The 19,474-nt window shown below is 41.3% G+C and overlaps 1 protein-coding gene across 5 annotated transcripts in view; it reads left to right on the top strand.

The window, feature by feature from the left end:
• The first annotated feature begins 4,586 nt into the window (after nt 1-4,586).
• Nucleotides 4,587-19,474, top strand: part of RBM25 (RNA binding motif protein 25) — a 35,367-nt gene continuing 20,479 nt past the window's right edge. For 2 of the 5 annotated variants that reach the window (XM_037394030.1, XM_037394029.1), the window contains exons 1-5: nt 4,587-4,691; nt 12,950-13,070; nt 16,827-16,876; nt 18,302-18,472; nt 18,781-18,838. In XM_037394030.1, the coding sequence (XP_037249927.1) occupies nt 4,602-4,691; nt 12,950-13,070; nt 16,827-16,876; nt 18,302-18,472; nt 18,781-18,838 (490 nt within the window). In that variant the 5' untranslated portion in view covers nt 4,587-4,601. Of the gene's footprint in view, nt 4,692-5,636; nt 5,813-6,115; nt 6,263-7,284; nt 7,302-12,949; nt 13,071-16,826; nt 16,877-18,301; nt 18,473-18,780; nt 18,839-19,474 lie in introns of those variants that run through there. The other 3 variants (XM_037394031.1, XM_037394032.1, XM_037394033.1) reach the window with 3 other exon arrangements.

Genomic DNA, 19,474 nt, shown 5'->3' with positions numbered 1-19,474 from the left:
CCCAGCAGGTGTTTGAGGGGTGAAGTTCGCAGGGAAGCTCCCGCCTGCCGCCCGCTGGGAGCGGCCGGGCCTCCGGGCCTGGCAAGGGATGGCGACGCACGCCTGGGAGAGCGCCCGGCTCGCTTCTGCCACACGCGCCTCCAAAGGCAGCCTCCGCAGGGAGTGCCACCCGGTGCTGTAGTTATTGCCCTTTTTCTTTTTCATGGCAGCAGCTGCAGCAAATGGGTGAGCTGCCGCCATTTGTTTAGCTGAAAGAGATTGCAGGTCTGAAGTAGAGGCACATGCCTGCCAAAAAATGGCGGGAAGGGGCGGTGGGCGCAGGCAGAGGTAGTCTGAGAAGCCCCGCGGTGAGGATGTAACCTCGACCGGCAATGGCTCCGGTGAGCTTTTGACTCATGGCACTGGCTGGAAAGGGCAGGGTGTGACAAGAGAAGATGTCACTTTTCGTTGACTGTACATATATATGAAAGTATGTAATTTAGGTAATATCCAAAAATATTTTTGTTGTAGCGTAGCTAGTTGTACTGGCTCTGGCTGAGCCCCACAGCAGCCCTCCCAGTGCTGTGCTTGTACTGGCAGCCAGAAGGGTGCTGCTAACACACCAGTGTTTGGCTGCTGCTGAGCAGCGCTCGCACAGCACCGAGGCTGGCTCTCCAACATCCCCCCATCACCAGCAGGCTGGGGGTGGGCAGGGTCTTGGGAGGGGACAGAGCCAGGACAGCTGACCCAAACTGACCCAAGGGATATTCCATACCATACGACGTCTGCTCAGATACAAAAGCCAAGAGAAAGGAGGAGGAAGGGGCGGGGGGCATTTGTTATTTATGACATTTGTCTTCTGGTGCACCCGCTACACACACTAAAGCCCTGCTTCCTGGGTAGTGGGTGAACATCACCTGCTGATGGGAAGTGGGGAATAACATTTTTTGTTTTCCTTTGCTTCCACACACATGACCTTTGCTATTGCTTTGTTAAACTGCCTTTATCTTGACCCACAAGGATTTTTTCCATCTTATTCCCCACTGCTTCCTCTCTTCTGCTGAGGAGGGGAGTGATAGAGTGGCTTGGTGGGCACCTGGCATCCGGACAAGGTCAACCCACCACACCAGTGCACAAGCAATTTCTCATCTAAAGTAACCAGAGGGTTTGGCTGGATGCTTGATCGAATGCTAACGGTTACCTCACTGAAGGAAGGAGATGCACTGTTTCACTTCAGTGGACTTCTACATGTTGATTACCATAGACAGGCAGCTATAAGGTGCCCTGTTCTTTGGTCTGTTTGTACACAAAAAATTTCAAAAGGGAGCCAAATTACGTAACTGGATATGCATGTAGACAGCAGTGATTGCAAGTTTACTTTTTGTAAGGTGAAGTATCATCATTTCACAAAACTGATTCAGCAGGTCTAGTTACCATGAAAATTGAGGCACCAGTGAAGTTCCTAACAATAGCAGTGGCCAAGGCCCTGTCAGAATTCAAGTGTATTGCTGAAGTACTTCTATTCTACTAGATTCTACTATATATACTTGTGTAACTAGGCATGTACATGGTTTATCTATTTCTCTTCTACACAATTCATTGGTGATGAGTAACTGAAGGCTGGCACAGTAACTCTTCCGTGTTCTCTTTCATACTGTTACGATAATGTATTTTCACTCAGTATTTTGCAGAAAAGATTAATCAAAAAGATTAACTTAAATGGAATGATATCTATAGGAATAAACTTTTGCTGAATCAAGTTTTTTGAGAGTGAAGAAATTGTGGATAGTGTATATATGTAATACATATGAGGTAGAAACTTTTAAATCTCACAGTGCTAATCATGGGGAGCCAAGGAATCAAATCAATGAGTTTGGCATCTAAGGGATCCTCCTCTAAGTGGCAGTATTTAGACTGGTAATGTGATAGAGGGAGGGAGTAAAGGGTATGAGGAAGAAAAGACAAAATGTAATTAATCATTTTATAGTGTTGAAAAAAGTAGACTTGAAGGCTACTTTTATTTAAAATACTACAAAAAGTACAAAGTTGTGCTAGTTATTACTTTCTGCATAAAGCCTAAAATTTCACCGCCCACTGCTTCCTACTTCTCTCTCTTGGAAAAAGTGCAGCAATATTCCTTCTGGAATAGGAAGTGTAGATTTAATTTCTCTTTTAAATGCCCTGCCTATAACTGTAACTTTGGTTTTGTTAGATGTCAAAAATCAAGTGCAGCTGCTCCTTGAAAACAAGTTTTACTGATTTCCATGGGAGTAACATAGCATAAGCTAAAGAGAAACCGACACTGGATAGAGAAAATGGGCAGTAAGGATCCAGGATCCAGTGATTAGTCACAGTTTTATATTGTACTCCTTCACTGCTGCAGTGGATCCTTCTTACCCAGTGATTCTGGAGTTGTCCAGTAGAATTCTGTTCCACCCATGAAACACTTAATATGTTGCATAGTCTAGAAACAATCTGACCCCTGTACCCTGAGTTGCTGCCTAGCATGTTTGGAATGATTTCTCACGCTTGAAATGCAAAACAATCTGCAGATGTAAAAAGCACCTCTTAATTTTGGCCTTAGTATTAAAAGCCTTGTACTGCACTCTTTTTGATTGGCTTGAGCGTGAAACTCTGGAGTCCGCAGTGAAGAACTGAATGAACTGTGATCAGTATCTGGAAAAGGATCTCAGCTTCACAACTGAAGGGTGAAATGATAACATGGATAGGTTTAGGGTAGGTAATTCTAAAATTCAGTAGCAGAAGGAGTAAAGACGTGGAAGTAGCTATTTTTTCTGGATATTTCTGAAGCTATTCTTCCTTGATTAAGAATACTGGAGGCTAGATTTCATTATTTGTACCAGGAGAGTAAATGCAAAAGCATCTATTTCTTTAGCTAAACAAAATACATGAACGTCTGAATTAAGAAAGCCTTTGCACATGTTTCCTGTAAATAAAAGCTTGTTACAGAAGTGCAAGTGAGTTTGTATTTAACATTTATTTTTCAAGCAGGTAACAGTTTCAATTTGAGACAACAGCATAGAAACAGGAAACTCGGAAGATTCTTTTTGTGCCCTTTGTCTTTTCCTTGTTTTTTCTGCAAGCTGCAAAATGAGTACCATTTTTGTTTACCTAGGTATGTTTATAAATTATTTGAAATATTAACAGTAATCAGTACTGCAGTTACTAAATTTGCATTAGTTGAAGGGAGATATGCAGGCTGCATGAAACGAGTTAATTAATTCTAATTCATAGAAAGTAAAAATGCTGTTTGTGGTGGGGGAAGGAATTGCATTCAATCTGGAAGTATTTCCTAAATCTGCTACTGCTATAATATTTACCCTTGCACATCATCTTGTAAAGCAAAGTGATGAACAGCACCTTAGTTCCAGCTCAGTTGTTGACTGTTCCGTAGCATGTGTGACATCAGTCAGATAGATTTAACCTGCTTTGTACTGAAGAAGTCAATAGTGCCTGCTTTGAATGTTTCCCTTGCCATTACAGGTGCAGGGGATTGTTTGCCATTAGACTCTTGGCTTTTGAGCACTTCTCCTTAAATGGTGTATATAAACAGTGGAAAATATAGAGTTAGTTAGATTCCCCTCCCCCCCATCTGATCCAAAATGTTTTAAACAGCTTTTAGCACATATGCCTGTGTTGTGGTCTACCTCATAACGATCTTTAAGACCTCCTTCCTTCCACTCACGGTCACTTCTTTCTGTTTGCAATTGTTTGCCATCATTGTGGTAACTACAGCAATTACTGTCTTGCGTGTAATGTTGGGGGAAATTGTACATTTAAAATTATCTTTTAATGTAGTCTAAATGCTGGAAGTAGGCCAAGGAAACTACCAGTTTTAGACGACAGCTAGGCCCAAGTGCTTTATAGCACAGTGATATCTTTGAGCTGAGCATATGGCTGCCTAAGATACTGGTGTTTGTTCTTTTTGCTCTGTGTTTTGGTTTTGGCTGGGATAGAGTTAACTTTCTTCTTAGCTGGTGCAGTACTGTGTTTTAGATTTGGTGTGAAAATAATATTGATAATGTACCATGTTTTTAGCTGTTGCTAAGTAATGTTTATACTGAGTCGAGGACCTTTCAGTTTCTCAGGCCCTGCCAGCCAGAAGGCTGGAGAGGCACAAGAAATTGGTAGGGGCCACAGCCAGGACAGCTGACCCGAACGAGCCAAAGGGATATTCCATACCATAGAATGTCTCACTCAGCACATAAAGCTGGGGGAAGAAGGAAGGGGGAGATGTTCAGGGTTATGGCGTTTGTCTTCCCAAGTATCTATTACATGTGATGGAGCCCAGCTTTCCTGGAGATGGCTGAACACCTGCCTGCTGATGATAAGTGGTGAAGGAATTCCTTGGTTTGCTTTGCTTGTGTGTGTGGCTTTTGCTTTACCTAACAAACTGTCTTTATCTCAACCCACAAGTTTTCTCACTTTTACTCTTCCAATTGTCTCCTCCATCCCAACGTGGGGGGCGTGAATGAGCTTGTGTGCAGTGCTTAATTGCTGGCTGGGGTTAAACCAGAAGAGTCTGTAAGTCCTTAGTCTTTTCAGCAAAGATACAGCCTTCCAAGAAAGCCAACCATATCCTGGGCTGCATCAAAAGAAGCATGACCAGCAGGTTGAGGGAGGTGGTTGTGCCCCTCTACCCTGTGCTGGTGAGACCCCACCTGCATCCTCAGGTTCTCTCCTCATCTCAGGTGAGTTCTAGGGTCCTCAGCACAGGAAAGACATGGACTTGTTGGAGTGGGTCCAGAGGAGGGCCACAAAAATGATCGGAGGACCCTATGATGAAAGGCTGAGTTGGGGTTGTTCAAGCTGGAGAAGGCTCCAGGGAGACCTTATTGCTGTCTTCCAGTACATAAAGGGGGGCTCTAAGATGGGGTCAAACTTTTTTAGCAGGACCTGTTGCAATAGGACGGGGGTAATGGTTTTGAACTAAAGGAGGGTCGATTCAGACTAGGTATGAGAAAGGAATCTTTTTACAATGAGGGCTGTGAAACACTGGAACAAGTTGCCCAGAGAGGTGGCAGATGCCCCATCCCTGGAAAGATTAAAGATCAGGTTGTACGCAGCTCTGCGAAACCTGATGTAGTTGAAGATGTCGCTGCTGCAGTAGGGGGGTTGGATCAGGTGACCTTTAAGGGTTCCTTCCAACACAAGCCATTCTATGCCTCTCTATCTTTACATCTACTGACAGTAACACTGCTTTTCAGGCCCTTAAAATTTGATAAACTAAGCTAAAACAGGTGTTTACCCCTTACTAATAGCCCCCGCGGGAAGTGCTGAGGGGCACTCGGCAGCGGCCAGGAGAGGGGCCGGTGCTAGCCCACACCGGGAGGCTGTCTAGGGCCCTCAGCCGCCCGCGCCGTTGCCGCCAGGAGCCCCGAGCAACGGTTTTAACCTCAAGATGGCGAAGCCCCGGGCTGCGTGGAGGCGCCGCCCGGCCGCCCGCCCCCAGCACAGGTGGCGGCAGCACGGCCGCCTCTCCTCTCGCTCTCTGCCCTTCTAGCCGCCGCCGCTCTATGGTTGGGCGGGTTATTGTCTGCGCGCGGAGCGGGAGGGCGCTCTGGCACTGCCACCTCTATCGTCGTGCGGCGCGGTGCACGTCGGGCTGCTGACGGAAGGGGCGGCTCACATGACCCCGCGCAGCGCGGTGGCGGCGGCTCGGCGCGGTGTGTTCGCGGCCTAGTGGCGCCCCGGGGCCTCCCAGCCGGGCCTCAGGCGGCCGAGCGGCGTCCTCCCACGCCATCCCCGGCCCGCGCGGCTCGGAGGGGCCGCGGCGGCGCTCCGGACGCGGCTCCTGCTCCGCAGCGAAGGGGTGAGAAGCGAGGGGCTGCGGCGGGATGAGAGGGGGAGGCAGCGCGGCGGTGTTTGCTGAGAGGAGGCGCGGCTGGGGCTGGGCCGAGGCCTTTCTGCCGCGCCCCCGCACCCTGGCCCGTGGCAGGCCGCGGCCGACGCCTCGGACGGGAAGCGGCGTGGGCCTAGCGGCGGGGCGGAACGGGAGAGCGGCCTCGGGGAGGTGCTAGCGGGAGAGTGGCGGCGGCGGCGGCGGGAGCCTTTCGCTTCCTCTCCCGCCCAGGTGGCGTGGGAGTCGTTTCTGCCTGCCGTGGGTGCGGCGCGGAGCCGGCCCGGCCGAGGGCCAGGGGAGCCCATCGTGCGGTTGGGGCGAGGCCCTGCGCCCCCGGCGGGGAGCGGACGAGCCCGCGGCGGAGCTTTGCCAGCGCCCGAAGTTGCTTCCCGGCCTGGACCGGGCCGCCTCCGACTGTGGGTAGGGTTTTAGCTTGCGATACCGGGGAGTCGGGTCATGAGAGGAAACGTTTTCCGGCGCTATCGCGGCAGGGAAGTTGATGTCCGTAACGTGGACGGGAGTAGTCATCTTGAAACACGTGTTAACAGCTTGTGCATAAAAGAATCGGACTGATTCATTAATCAGTAGAGCTGTGATGTGTATATTGGCACGTTTTTCGTATGATGTCTTTTTCCATTATAGAAAAAGACTCTTGTTAGCCTGAAGGAAAAAAGGGGTTTTTGTTTAAATAAGGGGTACATCCCAAACACATCTAACTTTCGTGTGTGTGTGTGTGTAGTAGGTCTTACATGGGCTTACAGGATGTAACATCTTAAAGTTGTATAGTTCTCAGTCTATTCAGATGAAAACGCATGCATGTGGAGTTTTAGTAATTTTTTGTGGGGCAGGAAAGCATTACTTCAGGTGTTGCATCAGCATTTATGAAAGATGGTCCAGAACAAATTTGAAGGAAGAACAGGTCAGTTTCTTACTTTCCCTGTAAAAGAGTGGTATTGTACATAGTGCCTCGCCTTTCTCTGCTTCTGTTTTTCAAGTGCCCATAAATGCTTTAATGCTGGAAAAGGTGAATAGCAAAGTTAGAGTGGAGAGTCACTTATTTGACTGACTAGTGTTTTATATAGGTGCAGAAGCACAGAATTAGGAGCTAAATCAAATACTTTAACGTTCTGGTGACATGCCTAATGTAGCCCTAGTTAAAAGGCTTTCAGATTGAGGCTTTACTTTGATTAAGGGTGTTGCTTGTGGAGTTGTTTTGTAATAATAATTTGGGATGCAACTACTCCCAGGCAGTCAGTGAACACTTTATAGATCACCTCTGAAAAGCAGGCTAGAGCAAATGCTAGTTTTGTTTGTTCAGAAATAAATACAGTTAAAAAATCTGTAATCTGTTTTATCTCTCTGCATGTTGGTTGTATTTGATATTGATGCCTTGGTTTGCTTGCATATAGTGTTGAAAAAACCATGGGGCTCTCTGAGAAAGTGAACATTTTCACTGAGGGTATCAGTTGGCTTGAAATAAAATACTTTTCTTTTGGGGACTTATTATTTTTTTTGTTGGAAGCAATAATATAAACAGATCTCCAATGGGTGACAAATGAGGAGGTTATTTATTTTTATAACTGAACAGCTTAAAAATCATACATCATGTAGAGCCTTATGTAAAAGCCACATAGATAGTACTGACTTTAGTAGGTTGGTTGAATGCATATGTTTTCTCCAGTTGCTTCTGAAAATGCTTCTGTTGCTTAGCTGCACACATCATATGACATAATATGTATAAAATACTTTGTCATAAATTAGATGAAAATATTATTAGCGCTTTGTTGCTGCCTAGGTATTGACATTAGAATCAAATGCCAAAACATTGTACAATTCTTAATAGGAGTCACTCTAATTCTTTAAAAACATTTTTGTGTGAAAGCTTTTCTATAGGGACATTTCATCAAACATAACAACATGGACATACAATCAAGTGTCTTGGCATAATGTCTCTTTAACCAGAATGTTACTAAGTAACATAGTATTACACACTTACCATAGGTGTGGATTTTGTCACATACTCTTGTAATAATCTAAATGTTAAGATTTTAATCAAAGCTGGATTGTAGTTCATTTATTCCAAATAAGTTTTGTGTTTACTGCTCCTTTATTTGAGAGACTAGCTTGTACAGCTATTTTGCGCAACTTACTCCAGACTAAGTGTACAGATTTTTTTGTGGTCCAGAAGGATTGTATTGGGAAAATGTTGAAGAGAAGTTAAAATCAGACAAAATGAAATCAAGCTAGATCAGCCATACTGTCACTGCTGTTACGACACTACATGTATGCATATTTAAAACTGGTATAAGTTTGCTTATGCATTAAGACTTCAGGATTTTTACAATTAAAATTAACTTTGTTTAGTATAAATAGTTCAACAGTAAGTATTGTAACTGTTTGTTTCCTGGGGGACTTCGCTGTTTTGAAAATGGTTAAAATGTTTTGTAGGTTTTTAAATAAAAGTTACAATGTGTAAACACAGAGGTATTAAGGAGATTAATCCTGTGGCACTGCTAGAATTATGATAGTGCCCTGAGTAGGTAATATAATTGCCAGTTTAAAATACACTAGTTACCAGTGATTTTTATTAAACTTACATTCTGTTTATGACCTATCTCTTCACCCCTTTATTAAAAAAAATTGAGTCAATAAAAGAAGGGCTTAAAGAATACTATGATTTAAGTGGTTAAAAAAAAAATTACATTAACAGTCCAGCCAGACCAGTCAGTCTCCTGTTGTTGGGACTTCTGGGAGTCGGAGATGATAAAGGAGTGTGGGGCAGTAATGTCTGAATGACGGTGACCCTTGTTTCATAGTAATTCTGACTTCTGTGTGATCTCAGACACTTAGGCCCAGCATGCCTTTAGGCCAGCCCTGTGCACTTGTTTAGTTGTATGTCAGCTCTAGCATGTTGCTGCTGGACAGAGCCCTGTCCCAGCAGGGATATCACTAAATCTGAATTAACAAGTCTCAGTGGATTTCACCAGACCTTAGAGCCATATTCCTGTACTCAGGCCAAGTTTCAGAAGGTTGGTGTAGCTGGTTCTCTCTGGTGCTTGGTTCCGCCAGGACTTATTAACTCAGAGAAGCAGTGTGTGAAAGCAACTGAACTCCTTCTAGGCCAAAGTTGAACCTGGAATATTATAGCTGTGGGTTTTGTAGCACTTGCTTTAGTTAATAGCTCAGGCTGGATTTGAGCTGGATCTGCTTAGGGTAAACTTAGATGTTGCCACCTATGACATAATTAATCTGCACTTAAAAAAATGCTTAAGGCTAATGAAGTGTGCACCTACATTGCTGTGCTAACTTGGATCAGGAGTGTGCTTTTGAAGGAAGTCTCCCGGTCATCCTTACTTGGGAAACTTTTCTTTCACATTGGTTTGCACTATTGCAGTGGATGAACTGGATTCCTTTTGCATGAAAATATATTGAAAAATGCACTCTTACCTGCAAATGGGCGTTCGTTTCAGTGGGGTGGACCTCCCCAAAATGTGTAGTGTGGACATCGGGGTCTCAGCTCCATCTGTTTTAACAGACCTGCCTCTGTTGTACTGCCCTGCTTGCTGGCATGGACGTAGCCTAAATTGACTATGCTTTGACACAAATGCATCATTTTGGGGGCTGAAGATGTCATTATTTCAGTATTTTGAATGATGTCAGGCCAGGTGCTCACTGCTTTTCTTACCCCTGTATCTTCATGACCGCTGTAACACTCATACAAATTAATTTCTTGTTTAAAGAGCTGCTAGTTAAAATGCAGCTATCAAGAATGCTGCTTACATCCAATTTCACTTGAGGTAATACTTTCATAAGTCAACTGAGGTTTTAAAAATATCTCAGGACTGTTTAGTTCCTTACTGAAACTTTTGAATATATCAGGGAAATTTGAAGATCACCATATATGATACTAAGACCACAGTAAATGTATCAGACACTGATCACTGACCTGTATTGGCAGAGTAGTAGGGCAGTCTGCAGAGAAGTTCAAGATACTGGTCTTGGGATTTCTACAAATATATTCCACCTAGACCCAGCTTAGCAGCTTTCAATACGTAACCCTTGGTTTGTAGTTGCTTATAAATTTGATGTCAGAGGCCCCTCTGACTGTTGGAAGAGTATGTATGTTTCTTGTGTTCTCTAGCTGCTGACAGGAAAAATGTGCTATGCAGTTCCCTTCATTGTAGCATCTTGGCTGCTGCAAGGAGCTGGATGCATCTTCCTCCCTTGTCCAAATCTCTTACTTCTCCAGTGAGCAGTTTCAGTGTTGGTATCTGTTGATCCTCACAGTTTTCATAACAAACAGAAACTGTTCTCTTGCCAGTTTCACATTGCTAGTTGCATATAGTAGCGAGAGAGACCAAGGCTTTTTTTAATTCTACTGTTGATCTTCAGTGTCACAGACAGCAGAGGTGCTACCATTGGTTTGTGCAAGAAATAATTCTAGGTGCTTTGAAAATAATGTACAAATGTGGAAAAAAATAAGAACTTCAAGTAAAATGGGTTGGTGAAGCCCTACAGATAATGGTGTGTTTCACATCATCTGACTAGAAGATGGAAAGACAGAGTTGGATCTGTTCTTATGAACTGCCTTGTTCCTTTTATGCAGCAACAATTACCTTGTTGACTACTAAATCTTTACTTTTTAAATAGATTAAAAAAACCCAAACCCCAAACAAAACCCTATATTTGACTGTGTGCATAAAGAACAGTTTCACCTTAGTCCCTAGGGGTTTTTTTGTGTGTGTTTTTTTTGTTTGTGTGTTTTGGGGTGGGTTTTTTTTTTTTTTTTTTTAGCTTCTCCAAAATGGTGTGTCTGATGAAGTGCTTGTTAGAGTGAGAGAAAGGACTGTACCTACAGGCAGCCTGGAAAATTACTTCCCCAATTGTTCTTTCTTGTTTAACAGACTACTCCTTAATGTCTTGTGGACCTCAGGTGGTGTGACACTATTATAGCATATTTAGAACCATCTCAGACCCAGTAGCTTATTGCTGTACCACTGTGCCCCGAAACAGCTTAGAATTTTGTCCAGTTGTCTGTCAGCTTGTAATATAAGGACTGAGAGCCTTAAGGATCTTGATTTTTCTGCCTTTCCTGGGACTGCTGGCTGGAGGGTTTTTTTGGTGAAAAAGTTGCAAATAGTGATACCATGCGGACAAGGGGAGTTTTCTTCCCTTCCATACTATGCAAGTTTCAGATTCTAGAGGAACATTGGCTGATGTACACATAGTCTGAAGAGACCATAAACAATGCTCTTCCAAATAAAATGTTTTGGCAGTACACCTTTGCTGCTCTTTGCCCATCCAGTTTGAAAAAGTCAAGAATGACAGAAAGAAGTGTGTTCCTAGGCACATGGATTCTAAGTTGGGGAGGGAAAGAGGTTTCATGTTTATTATATTGGATGAAATAATCTTTATTGAACTGTTGGAGGAAGGCTTGTGTTTGCTTTCTTGTTTCTTCTACAATCTTAGACCTTGTGTCACAGGAGTGTTTATCTTTTCTCCTGGTGAGCTGTTGATGAATGTCCTTTGGGGCCAATTAATGAATGCCATCATCACAAACCTCTTGTAATCGATGTAGTTGTAAACATGTCTTTGAGTGAATTATGCTATAGGGTCTTATATGTGTTCTTATACCAGAATAAATAAGTTCTGATGTTCAAAGATATTATCAAATACATTTGGGTTTCCCTTTCATCCTCTCCAGTCCACTATGTACATTTATCTCTCATTGTTGTTTCTTCCGTCTGTGGGAATAAAGTTTTTATATATGATTCTCTTATTATAATTTTTAAGCTCTTTCAAATATATCTACTGTTATGGTAGAGTATTGGTACTGGCTCGTCTAGTATTTAAGACTGTCATTGACTGCTTGCTCTTGTTACGTGTGTGGAAGGCACATCTGTCTCCAGCAGATCTTGTTTCTTGTTTCTTGTGTGTTCAGTGTCAGGAAGCTGGAGAAACCATCTTATAATCTACAGGTCTGTTGTATGTATCAGAATTTTGCTTACCGTAAAACTTTTTGTCAAGGCCTCCTGTTTTGGTTTTGACTTGTGGTTGCCTGCTTGAAAAAACAGTTGCAGTGAAGATAGGGTACTGTTGGCTGTAGAACAGTCTGTACAGTCCGTTGAGAAATGCAAATGTTTGTGCAGACAACTAACTGGACTCTTGTCACTTGTGATGTGGTGTCTTTGTCATTTGTATCCACACAATCCAGTGTGTTTGAAGTTCCTCAGCAGCAATATTTGTGAACTGTTTTGGTATTTTTAGAACTGAGGACCAACCTTTTTTGACAATTTGACCATGTAAGGTTGCAGAGATAATATTGGCAGCAAGAATACATGCCTTGTTAGTTGTGTTAAGAGTAATCTTGAATTTTTTATTATTGAGTCGTGTCTGTTACAGGGTCAGTCATGTGCACGTAATAATAACCATCTGAATAGCGAATGATGTTAAAATAATCTTTACTCGCCATGGTAGTGTATTGACTCTCAGCTCATGGGCTATTGTCTAACTTGAGCTGTAGAAGATGTGTGAACCAGGAGGTTAAAAATAGATCAGAAAAGCCTTTTCGAAGCTTTTAACTGTTTCTGTGATGGAATTTGGGGATCTCCCCAATGTAGTCTTAAAATACAATTCCTGTTGGTGCTGAGCATCGGAGTGTCCCAGTTCTTCCTCTCTTCTTGTTCCACAGTCGTATTGTGTGCAGTCACTTCTTGTACAGGAGAACTACTTGCAGTAGTGAAATGTATTACAAGATTACGTCTGTTCAGGTATTGTAGAGTTAGCTTTATTTCAAAGAAACTGTACAAATGGTTAAATGGTGTTTAATTCACAAACCATTGGTATGAGAAGGCAGATACAGTTTTGGTTTTCACTTCATTCTGAGACGCTTTCCTGGAAGTGCTGCTTTTCATTGTGAAAAAAAGACTTCACTACATTTGTAACATAATGAATAGCTGGGAAAAGATTGTTAGAAAGAAGTTTTACTTTGTAGCTGAACAGCCATATAAAGTTTTAAAATCATTATGGACACTTAACGCTTGCATTGCTTTTGTAATTCATGTTTGAGAACTGAGGTACAAGTTTCCTTTCCTCTCTTTTTGGCAGATTGTGACTGGAAGAATGTCTTTTCCACCTCATTTGAATCGCCCTCCTATGGGAATCCCAACACTTCCCCCTGGGATCCCACCTCCACAATTTCCTGGCTTTCCTCCACCTGTACCTCCTGGTAAGTTATGTTAGTATATGGAAGTGTTGTAGAAATAAATTTCCTTTTATTATTCTGAATTGTATTATTTCCAGAAGTTACTGGCTCTTAATGTATTTTATTAACTGCTTCATGTACATTGCAATTGAGTTTCTAGGGTACCCACAGATCATGCCATGTGAACAAGCTCCTTTTGGTCTACTAAAAGCTGCTTACTTCTGGCCAGAAATCAAACCATTAGAAACAATTCTGGACTTCCTTGGACTTTTTTCAAGACTGAAGCTAGGTGGTGATTTTTGTTAACGTTAGGTGTTTTAAGAGCCACAGTTTTGAACAGCAGACTGATTTTCAATTATTTTCGAATAAGCCATTGTAATAGCCTTTGGAAACACTTGGGTACACAGTATCTGTGGCATGAATATACAGGTGTAACTTTCAGAGGTCCAACTTGTTGCGTCGTTTTTCTCCACTTTTTTTATAAAAAAGTCCCACTGCTGTTCTGCTTCTTACATACTTTACTCCACACATCTTGCAAACTTACTGTTATTTTCCTCATTCCTTCTAATCTTCCCAAAAATAATCCCACCTTTTTTTCTTCATTCTTCTGTAAGATCAGCCTCTGTTTTTTGCATTGAGACTTTAATTCATTGATCTGGAACCACCTTCTTTCTGAACATTGCCAGTATAGATGACAGCAACTGGAGCCAGGAGACTGCAGACTGAGTGACAGAAAGGAATACATCAGAGAATTACTCCTTTAAAATTCATCATGAGGGCTGCAGAAAATAACTCCTGTCTGTAGGGTCTTAAGTTTTGTTGTGTACAAGTGTTTTATAGACAATAAAGGCATTCAAAAACCAGGTGGCTGAACTCAGGAATGGCTTGTGCACACCCATTCATCAAGCTAATCCTTACTTGCATAAGTTTTTGTGAACTTTTTTCCCTGAGATTCATGAGGTGTTTCTTGTTTTCTGCTAAAGGTGGAGTTCTTGATTAAGTAGCATTCTGGCATCAAAATTTTCCAGTTAAATTTTAAAACTATACCTCTTATGTTTACTAGCTTCGGTTTATATATACCACTGTGAAAAGTACCAAATATTTTTTAAAAATAAATTCCTGAAGGGTATTTTGAAATGTCTGATAGAAGTTTTTGCTCTGAACATGTGGTTCTTAACATTTGTGACACACGTTTTGTTCTCTTGTTAAGTTTGATTTATATAAATAGTCTTGTTTCAGTATTAGTAATCCAAACAGTATGTAGAGTGGAAGAGCCTGGTATGAGGTGAGAATTAAATTTTTCTCTCCATGCTAGAAACTGGATTTGCTTACCTGTGCAGATAACATATTTTGACATGTAGAGGATTTGGGTCTCTCATTTCTTTTAGCACAAGTGTGTCAATAGAGTTGAAAATGCACAAAATGCCCCAGTGACTTTATGAAAGTCTACACTGAAGCTTTTCCATACTTAAGATCACAGTTTTAATGGCTTACAATATTACATGTTTAGCTAGCTCTTTGGTCAAGATTTTGTGTTCTAGTTATCTTACTCAGCCTATAATTTTTTGAATTTTCAGTTAGAGCACTTTGCTTGTGTAAGAATGAAGTTGGGAAAAGTGTTTTACTTCGCTTAAAAATATGGCTGTTAAAAATAAGAAGTTGTAGCATTTCCATCTCTGAATGTGGAAGATTTGTTAAGGAGGTGATTCTGATGGCTCTTGTCATCTCTGAAGATTGTTGGATACTGTTAAGATGTAAAAAATTATGATTTGTGTGTAAGAAATGCTGTAGTGGGTCAGATCAGCAGTCCATATAGCCTGATGCATTGTCTGGGCATTGGGAATACAAGATGGTATTTAGGGTGGACATGCACCCCTGCCTGCTCTTCTGAGCCTGTTCCCTCATACAGCTGTAGTGTTAGGGATGTTACAGTATGATCTTTCACTTTTCCTTTTTATCTTTTTCTGGACCTGTCATTCATGAATGTTTTGATATTTTTTGAACCTGCTGTTGCTATCAATCTCCATTGTTGCCTCTTGCACCAAGTTGGAGAAGTTCATTAACCACTGTGTAAAGTGGTACTTTCTTATGTCTGTCTTTAAACTCATTGGCTGCTTACTGTCCCCCTCCTGTGCCAGCTCTGATGTGGGAGTCTGCATTGCATTTTGTGGTTTTTGTACGCCTGTCATGTTCCATGCCTTGCAGACCTCTGTGCCTGAAGAGTCTTGTGTAGAGTGTTTCCTAGTAAAGCAGCTGCTTCAACACGAAGTCATGTAGTTGCTTTTCTCTAAGGCTGCATGTTTTTCTTGGGTTGCAGACCAGGTCTGTAGGCAGTAGTCAAAGGTATAGTTGCACCAGGTTTTTTTATAGCAGCTAAATGATGCCTGTGGTCTTGATCATCACTGTGTTTACTGATGATGCCCAAAATTTCAGTCGCTATTTTTGGCTTCTGCTGAGCATTGGGCTGATAGTTTCAGAGAACTGGCAGTGATATAGAAGTATCTTTACTCAGTTGTAACTTTAAAATCCAAGTTCAACATAATGATAATTGCGGTTATATTAGTTACAGAGCAACACAACCAGAGTCTTTGTCTTGGAGTAGTTCCTCCAGTCTATGAAATGCCATGGTGCATTAAAACTGAGAGCATGGGAGAACAATATACTTTTTGATTCTCTGAGCAGTTTGGAGGGATAGGAGGAAATATGACTTTAATATGGAGGAAGAGGATTGAATAATGGAGAGAATAAATCTTGGAATCAAAGCAAAACCAGAGCGGATAAGGAGAAAGCTAGATAAGATGTCTGAGGAGGAGTGTTATTTCAGGACTAAGCACTGGAGAAAGTCGGGCAACAAGTCTAGGAACAGTAGGTTGCAGAGGTTTGGTTAGGATTTTATGAATATAGCAGTAAGAGGGATGCAGAAGGGAAGGATTGTGTGAAAGACAATTTTTTGTAGAATGAAAAGAGAGAGGTCTGAGATCCCTAGAGGGTATTCTCTGAACAACATTAGATTGACTTCATTGTTGAGTCTCCATGTCTTTACTGTCAAGCAAGTAGTTTTGAAAACTATTCGCTTAATAACTTTAACCTCCTATAGCAGCTGGCATGGAAAGATAAACAGCCTTTATTACAATCAAGTATTGGCCCCCATGATATTACTTACTGGCCAATGAATGTGATAGTGAGAAAGAGGGTACTGTATGGTTTTACCTGACTAAGCATTGTTTTAAATTAAGTTTTAGAGACTACTAATTCAAGTATGTAGCAGGTAGGGAGCTTATGGATTGAGGTTTTCTACGCTGCCTTTATTAAGCTATTCCATAAATAGTAGCACGAAGCCTGGTGGTGCGCTCTATAGGACCTCATCCCTAAGCTGTATGTACAATCAATTGTACTATGAGAATTGAACAAGTCAGGAACGAGATTATCATCTGTAGGACTTCAGCTGCTTTTGCTCTCTGTTTATGGAATTCGCTGCCTTGTTCATCACACAGCTGTGTTCTAGAACAGTACTGTGGCTTGAATGTGATTTGAAAATAGATTTGTTTGTGATGAACAAAGTTGAAATGGTAATATGATAAAAAGTGACGAGGGTGCACGTGGTGTGTTAGTGTACTCGGGCTATGTTTGAATGCTTTAGGAATTACTGGTGATCAGTACTGTGAAATTCTTACTTGACTGAAGTTGCAGTCTGGTTTGGAATTCAGATTTGCAGTCGGTTCATTAGTATTCATCAGTAATCTTAACAGGGTAGACTAATCAACGTCTTGTATTTCTCAGGGACCCCAATGATTCCTGTACCAATGGGCATTATGGCTCCTGCTCCAACTGTAAGTATTACTGTGGGAATAAGATGCTATCACAATAAAATGGGAAGTAAAACTTAGTACATGTCAACAGTATTTTTGTTTTGCTCTATTCCATCAGAATTCATACTATGAAAGGAAATGCTTCACTTTAGATGCAAATACTATATGAATTTCTGGCCTAGACAAAGTTTAAAGTAATGTCTGGAGCAGCTAGCTGCAAAGGTGAAGCAATTACTGTTCTTCCAAGAAGATACACTTCTGTCAAATACAGTGATTTAGGCTTTGTTTTCAAGTCATGCATGGTCTTCCTGTGCAGTACAGTTAGATCAGTTAGATTTCAGGTCTCTTGCTTTTGAGTTTGGCCTAACAAGAGTGCTCTGGAGGCATCATCTTATCCAGGTTTATAAGGCCATCATGCAGCACTGCTGAGTTGGCCAGAAAGTTGTGTGCTGATAACAAGCTTTGCCTTTCCCTGTGTTTCGGGGGAGGGAATAGTTGCATGTAATAAGCATCTATGGAAATGCATATAGAGAAAGGTCTCTTCATCTTACTGATTTCTACTTGGAGGGAAGGTTTATGATTTATAGGGTGGAAAAAAGCGCTCCTTAAAATATGAAGGTTACTTCTTGGCTTCCAGATGAATTGCCTTTTTTATGATTTTGCATAAATGAAATCTCCCCAAAATACTGACTTTTTGATGTCTTGTATTATCTCTTACAGGGCGATATGTTCATAGTAATCAGTGTATTTAAGACAAAGATACCAGAACATACACATGACTCAGTTTTCTGATTAAAATAATTTTTATTAGTGACCCTTCTAGAAGGCTGTTTTGAGAAGAGGGACTCCGTGACTATGTACCATTAAATCTTAGGTGGAAGGAGAGAGGTGCAACAGAAAGGAATAGATGATTGCACCTATCTCTGCATGGTTTATTTCACAAATGTTTGCTCCTTAACCTAGAGAGGCTTTGGGTTGTGTATTGATTAAATAAAGCAGTCGTGTTTATTCAGTTTGTGAAAACTGTAAGACCTATCATGTGCCCATTGAAGCCTTTTGAGTCAGTTACTTTTCCATTTGCAGCTTGCCTTTTACACTGTTAGGTAAGGTACTTCAACTTCAGTGTCTCAAGTGTTGCAAATTAGTTATTTGTAGAAGAAATAATACCTAATGTTACTGTATGCTCACCTTGAGATCTTCCGGTAGCCATGTTCAGTTATACCTTTTCTGGCAGAGACAGAAAAAAAGGTAATCCTTTTTGTGTTCTATGAAGTGTTAAAAGGTGAACCACTTCTTGTCTCACTCCATAAGCCTAACTAAGGTTTGGTTGAAAGTTTATTTTTGAAATATATGTGCATCCTCAACTCTTTTTTTGTCTTTTGGATTTAAATATAAAAACCCAAACAACCCAACGCTTTATTTTACACCCTCTCCTCTTCTGTCTAGGTGTTAGTTCCTACCACAGTGTCTATGGTTGGAAAACATTTGGGAGCCAGAAAAGAACATCCTGGCTTAAAGAACAAGGAAAATGATGAAAACAGCGGTCCCACTACCACCGTTTTTGTAGGCAACATTTCCGAGAAGGCTTCAGACATGCTTATACGGCAGCTTCTAGCAGTAAGTACAGTGGAGTGCTTGTCAGATTTCGTCCCTGGCTGATGAATGAAGTAATGACCCACAGGCAGTGCATTGAAACTAAAAGCAGTTAATCCCAGTTACTGAAGTAGCAATTCATTACATCTGAGTTTGAAGTCAGTAAGTGAAGAATACAGCTTTTTAAAGCTGTGGGTGTCAGAGAACATACACACATTTTGTTGTTAGTAGTGCTTACCCTTTTTGTGTCATATTTTTCAAAAGTGGTTTAAGTTTTTTGTAATGTTTTGAACATAAACAATAATAATAATTAATATTTATCTTTAATGCAGAAATGTGGCTTGGTTTTGAGTTGGAAGAGAGTACAAGGGGCATCTGGAAAACTTCAAGGTAATTGTTCATATTTTTCAAACTAGTTAGATTTTGGTTTTAATTACCTGGCAGGTTTTCAAATGTCTTAACACATTGCTGCTGTTAATACTTTTACATTTAAGAATATATATAAAATACTTAACTGCTAAATACTTCCTAGTAAAGGGCTAGTATTTTCTGTCCTTGGAATCAAGACAGAGAGAAAAAAAATGAGGAAGGTTAAGTGAGAAAATGTCTTGGGAGCCCCATTTTGCTCATCTTTCTGTTCTGAGACTGAACCAAGAGTTCATAGACCATCCCTGGGGGAAAGGCTTACCAGTTTGGACTTGGCCTGCAAAGGAGCATATTTGCAACACTGTTAATATTTTTTTCTATTACTATGTATTACTCTTCTCTCTTAAGTAGGTTTTCCTGATGTAAAACTTATTTTCCTTCGCTATTGTCAAATTGAATTGATTTATTTTTTGTGTGACCTTTCTCCAGTGGATATAGGAAACAATTCTGGTTAATATTTTTTGTTAATGTTTTCATACCTTTCCTAGGTTGGTTGAGGTTTCTTTCCCCTTTTTTAAGTTGTAATTCAGTTTCGTCAGCTTTGTTTATTTTGCTCTCATAAGATGTTTTTCTTATTTACAACTTTCTGTAACTGTTGCA

Source organism: Falco rusticolus, chromosome 7, assembly GCF_015220075.1.
Source record: "Falco rusticolus isolate bFalRus1 chromosome 7, bFalRus1.pri, whole genome shotgun sequence".
Taxonomy (NCBI): Eukaryota; Metazoa; Chordata; class Aves; order Falconiformes; family Falconidae; genus Falco; species Falco rusticolus.
This window is presented reverse-complemented; position numbering and strand designations above follow the sequence as displayed.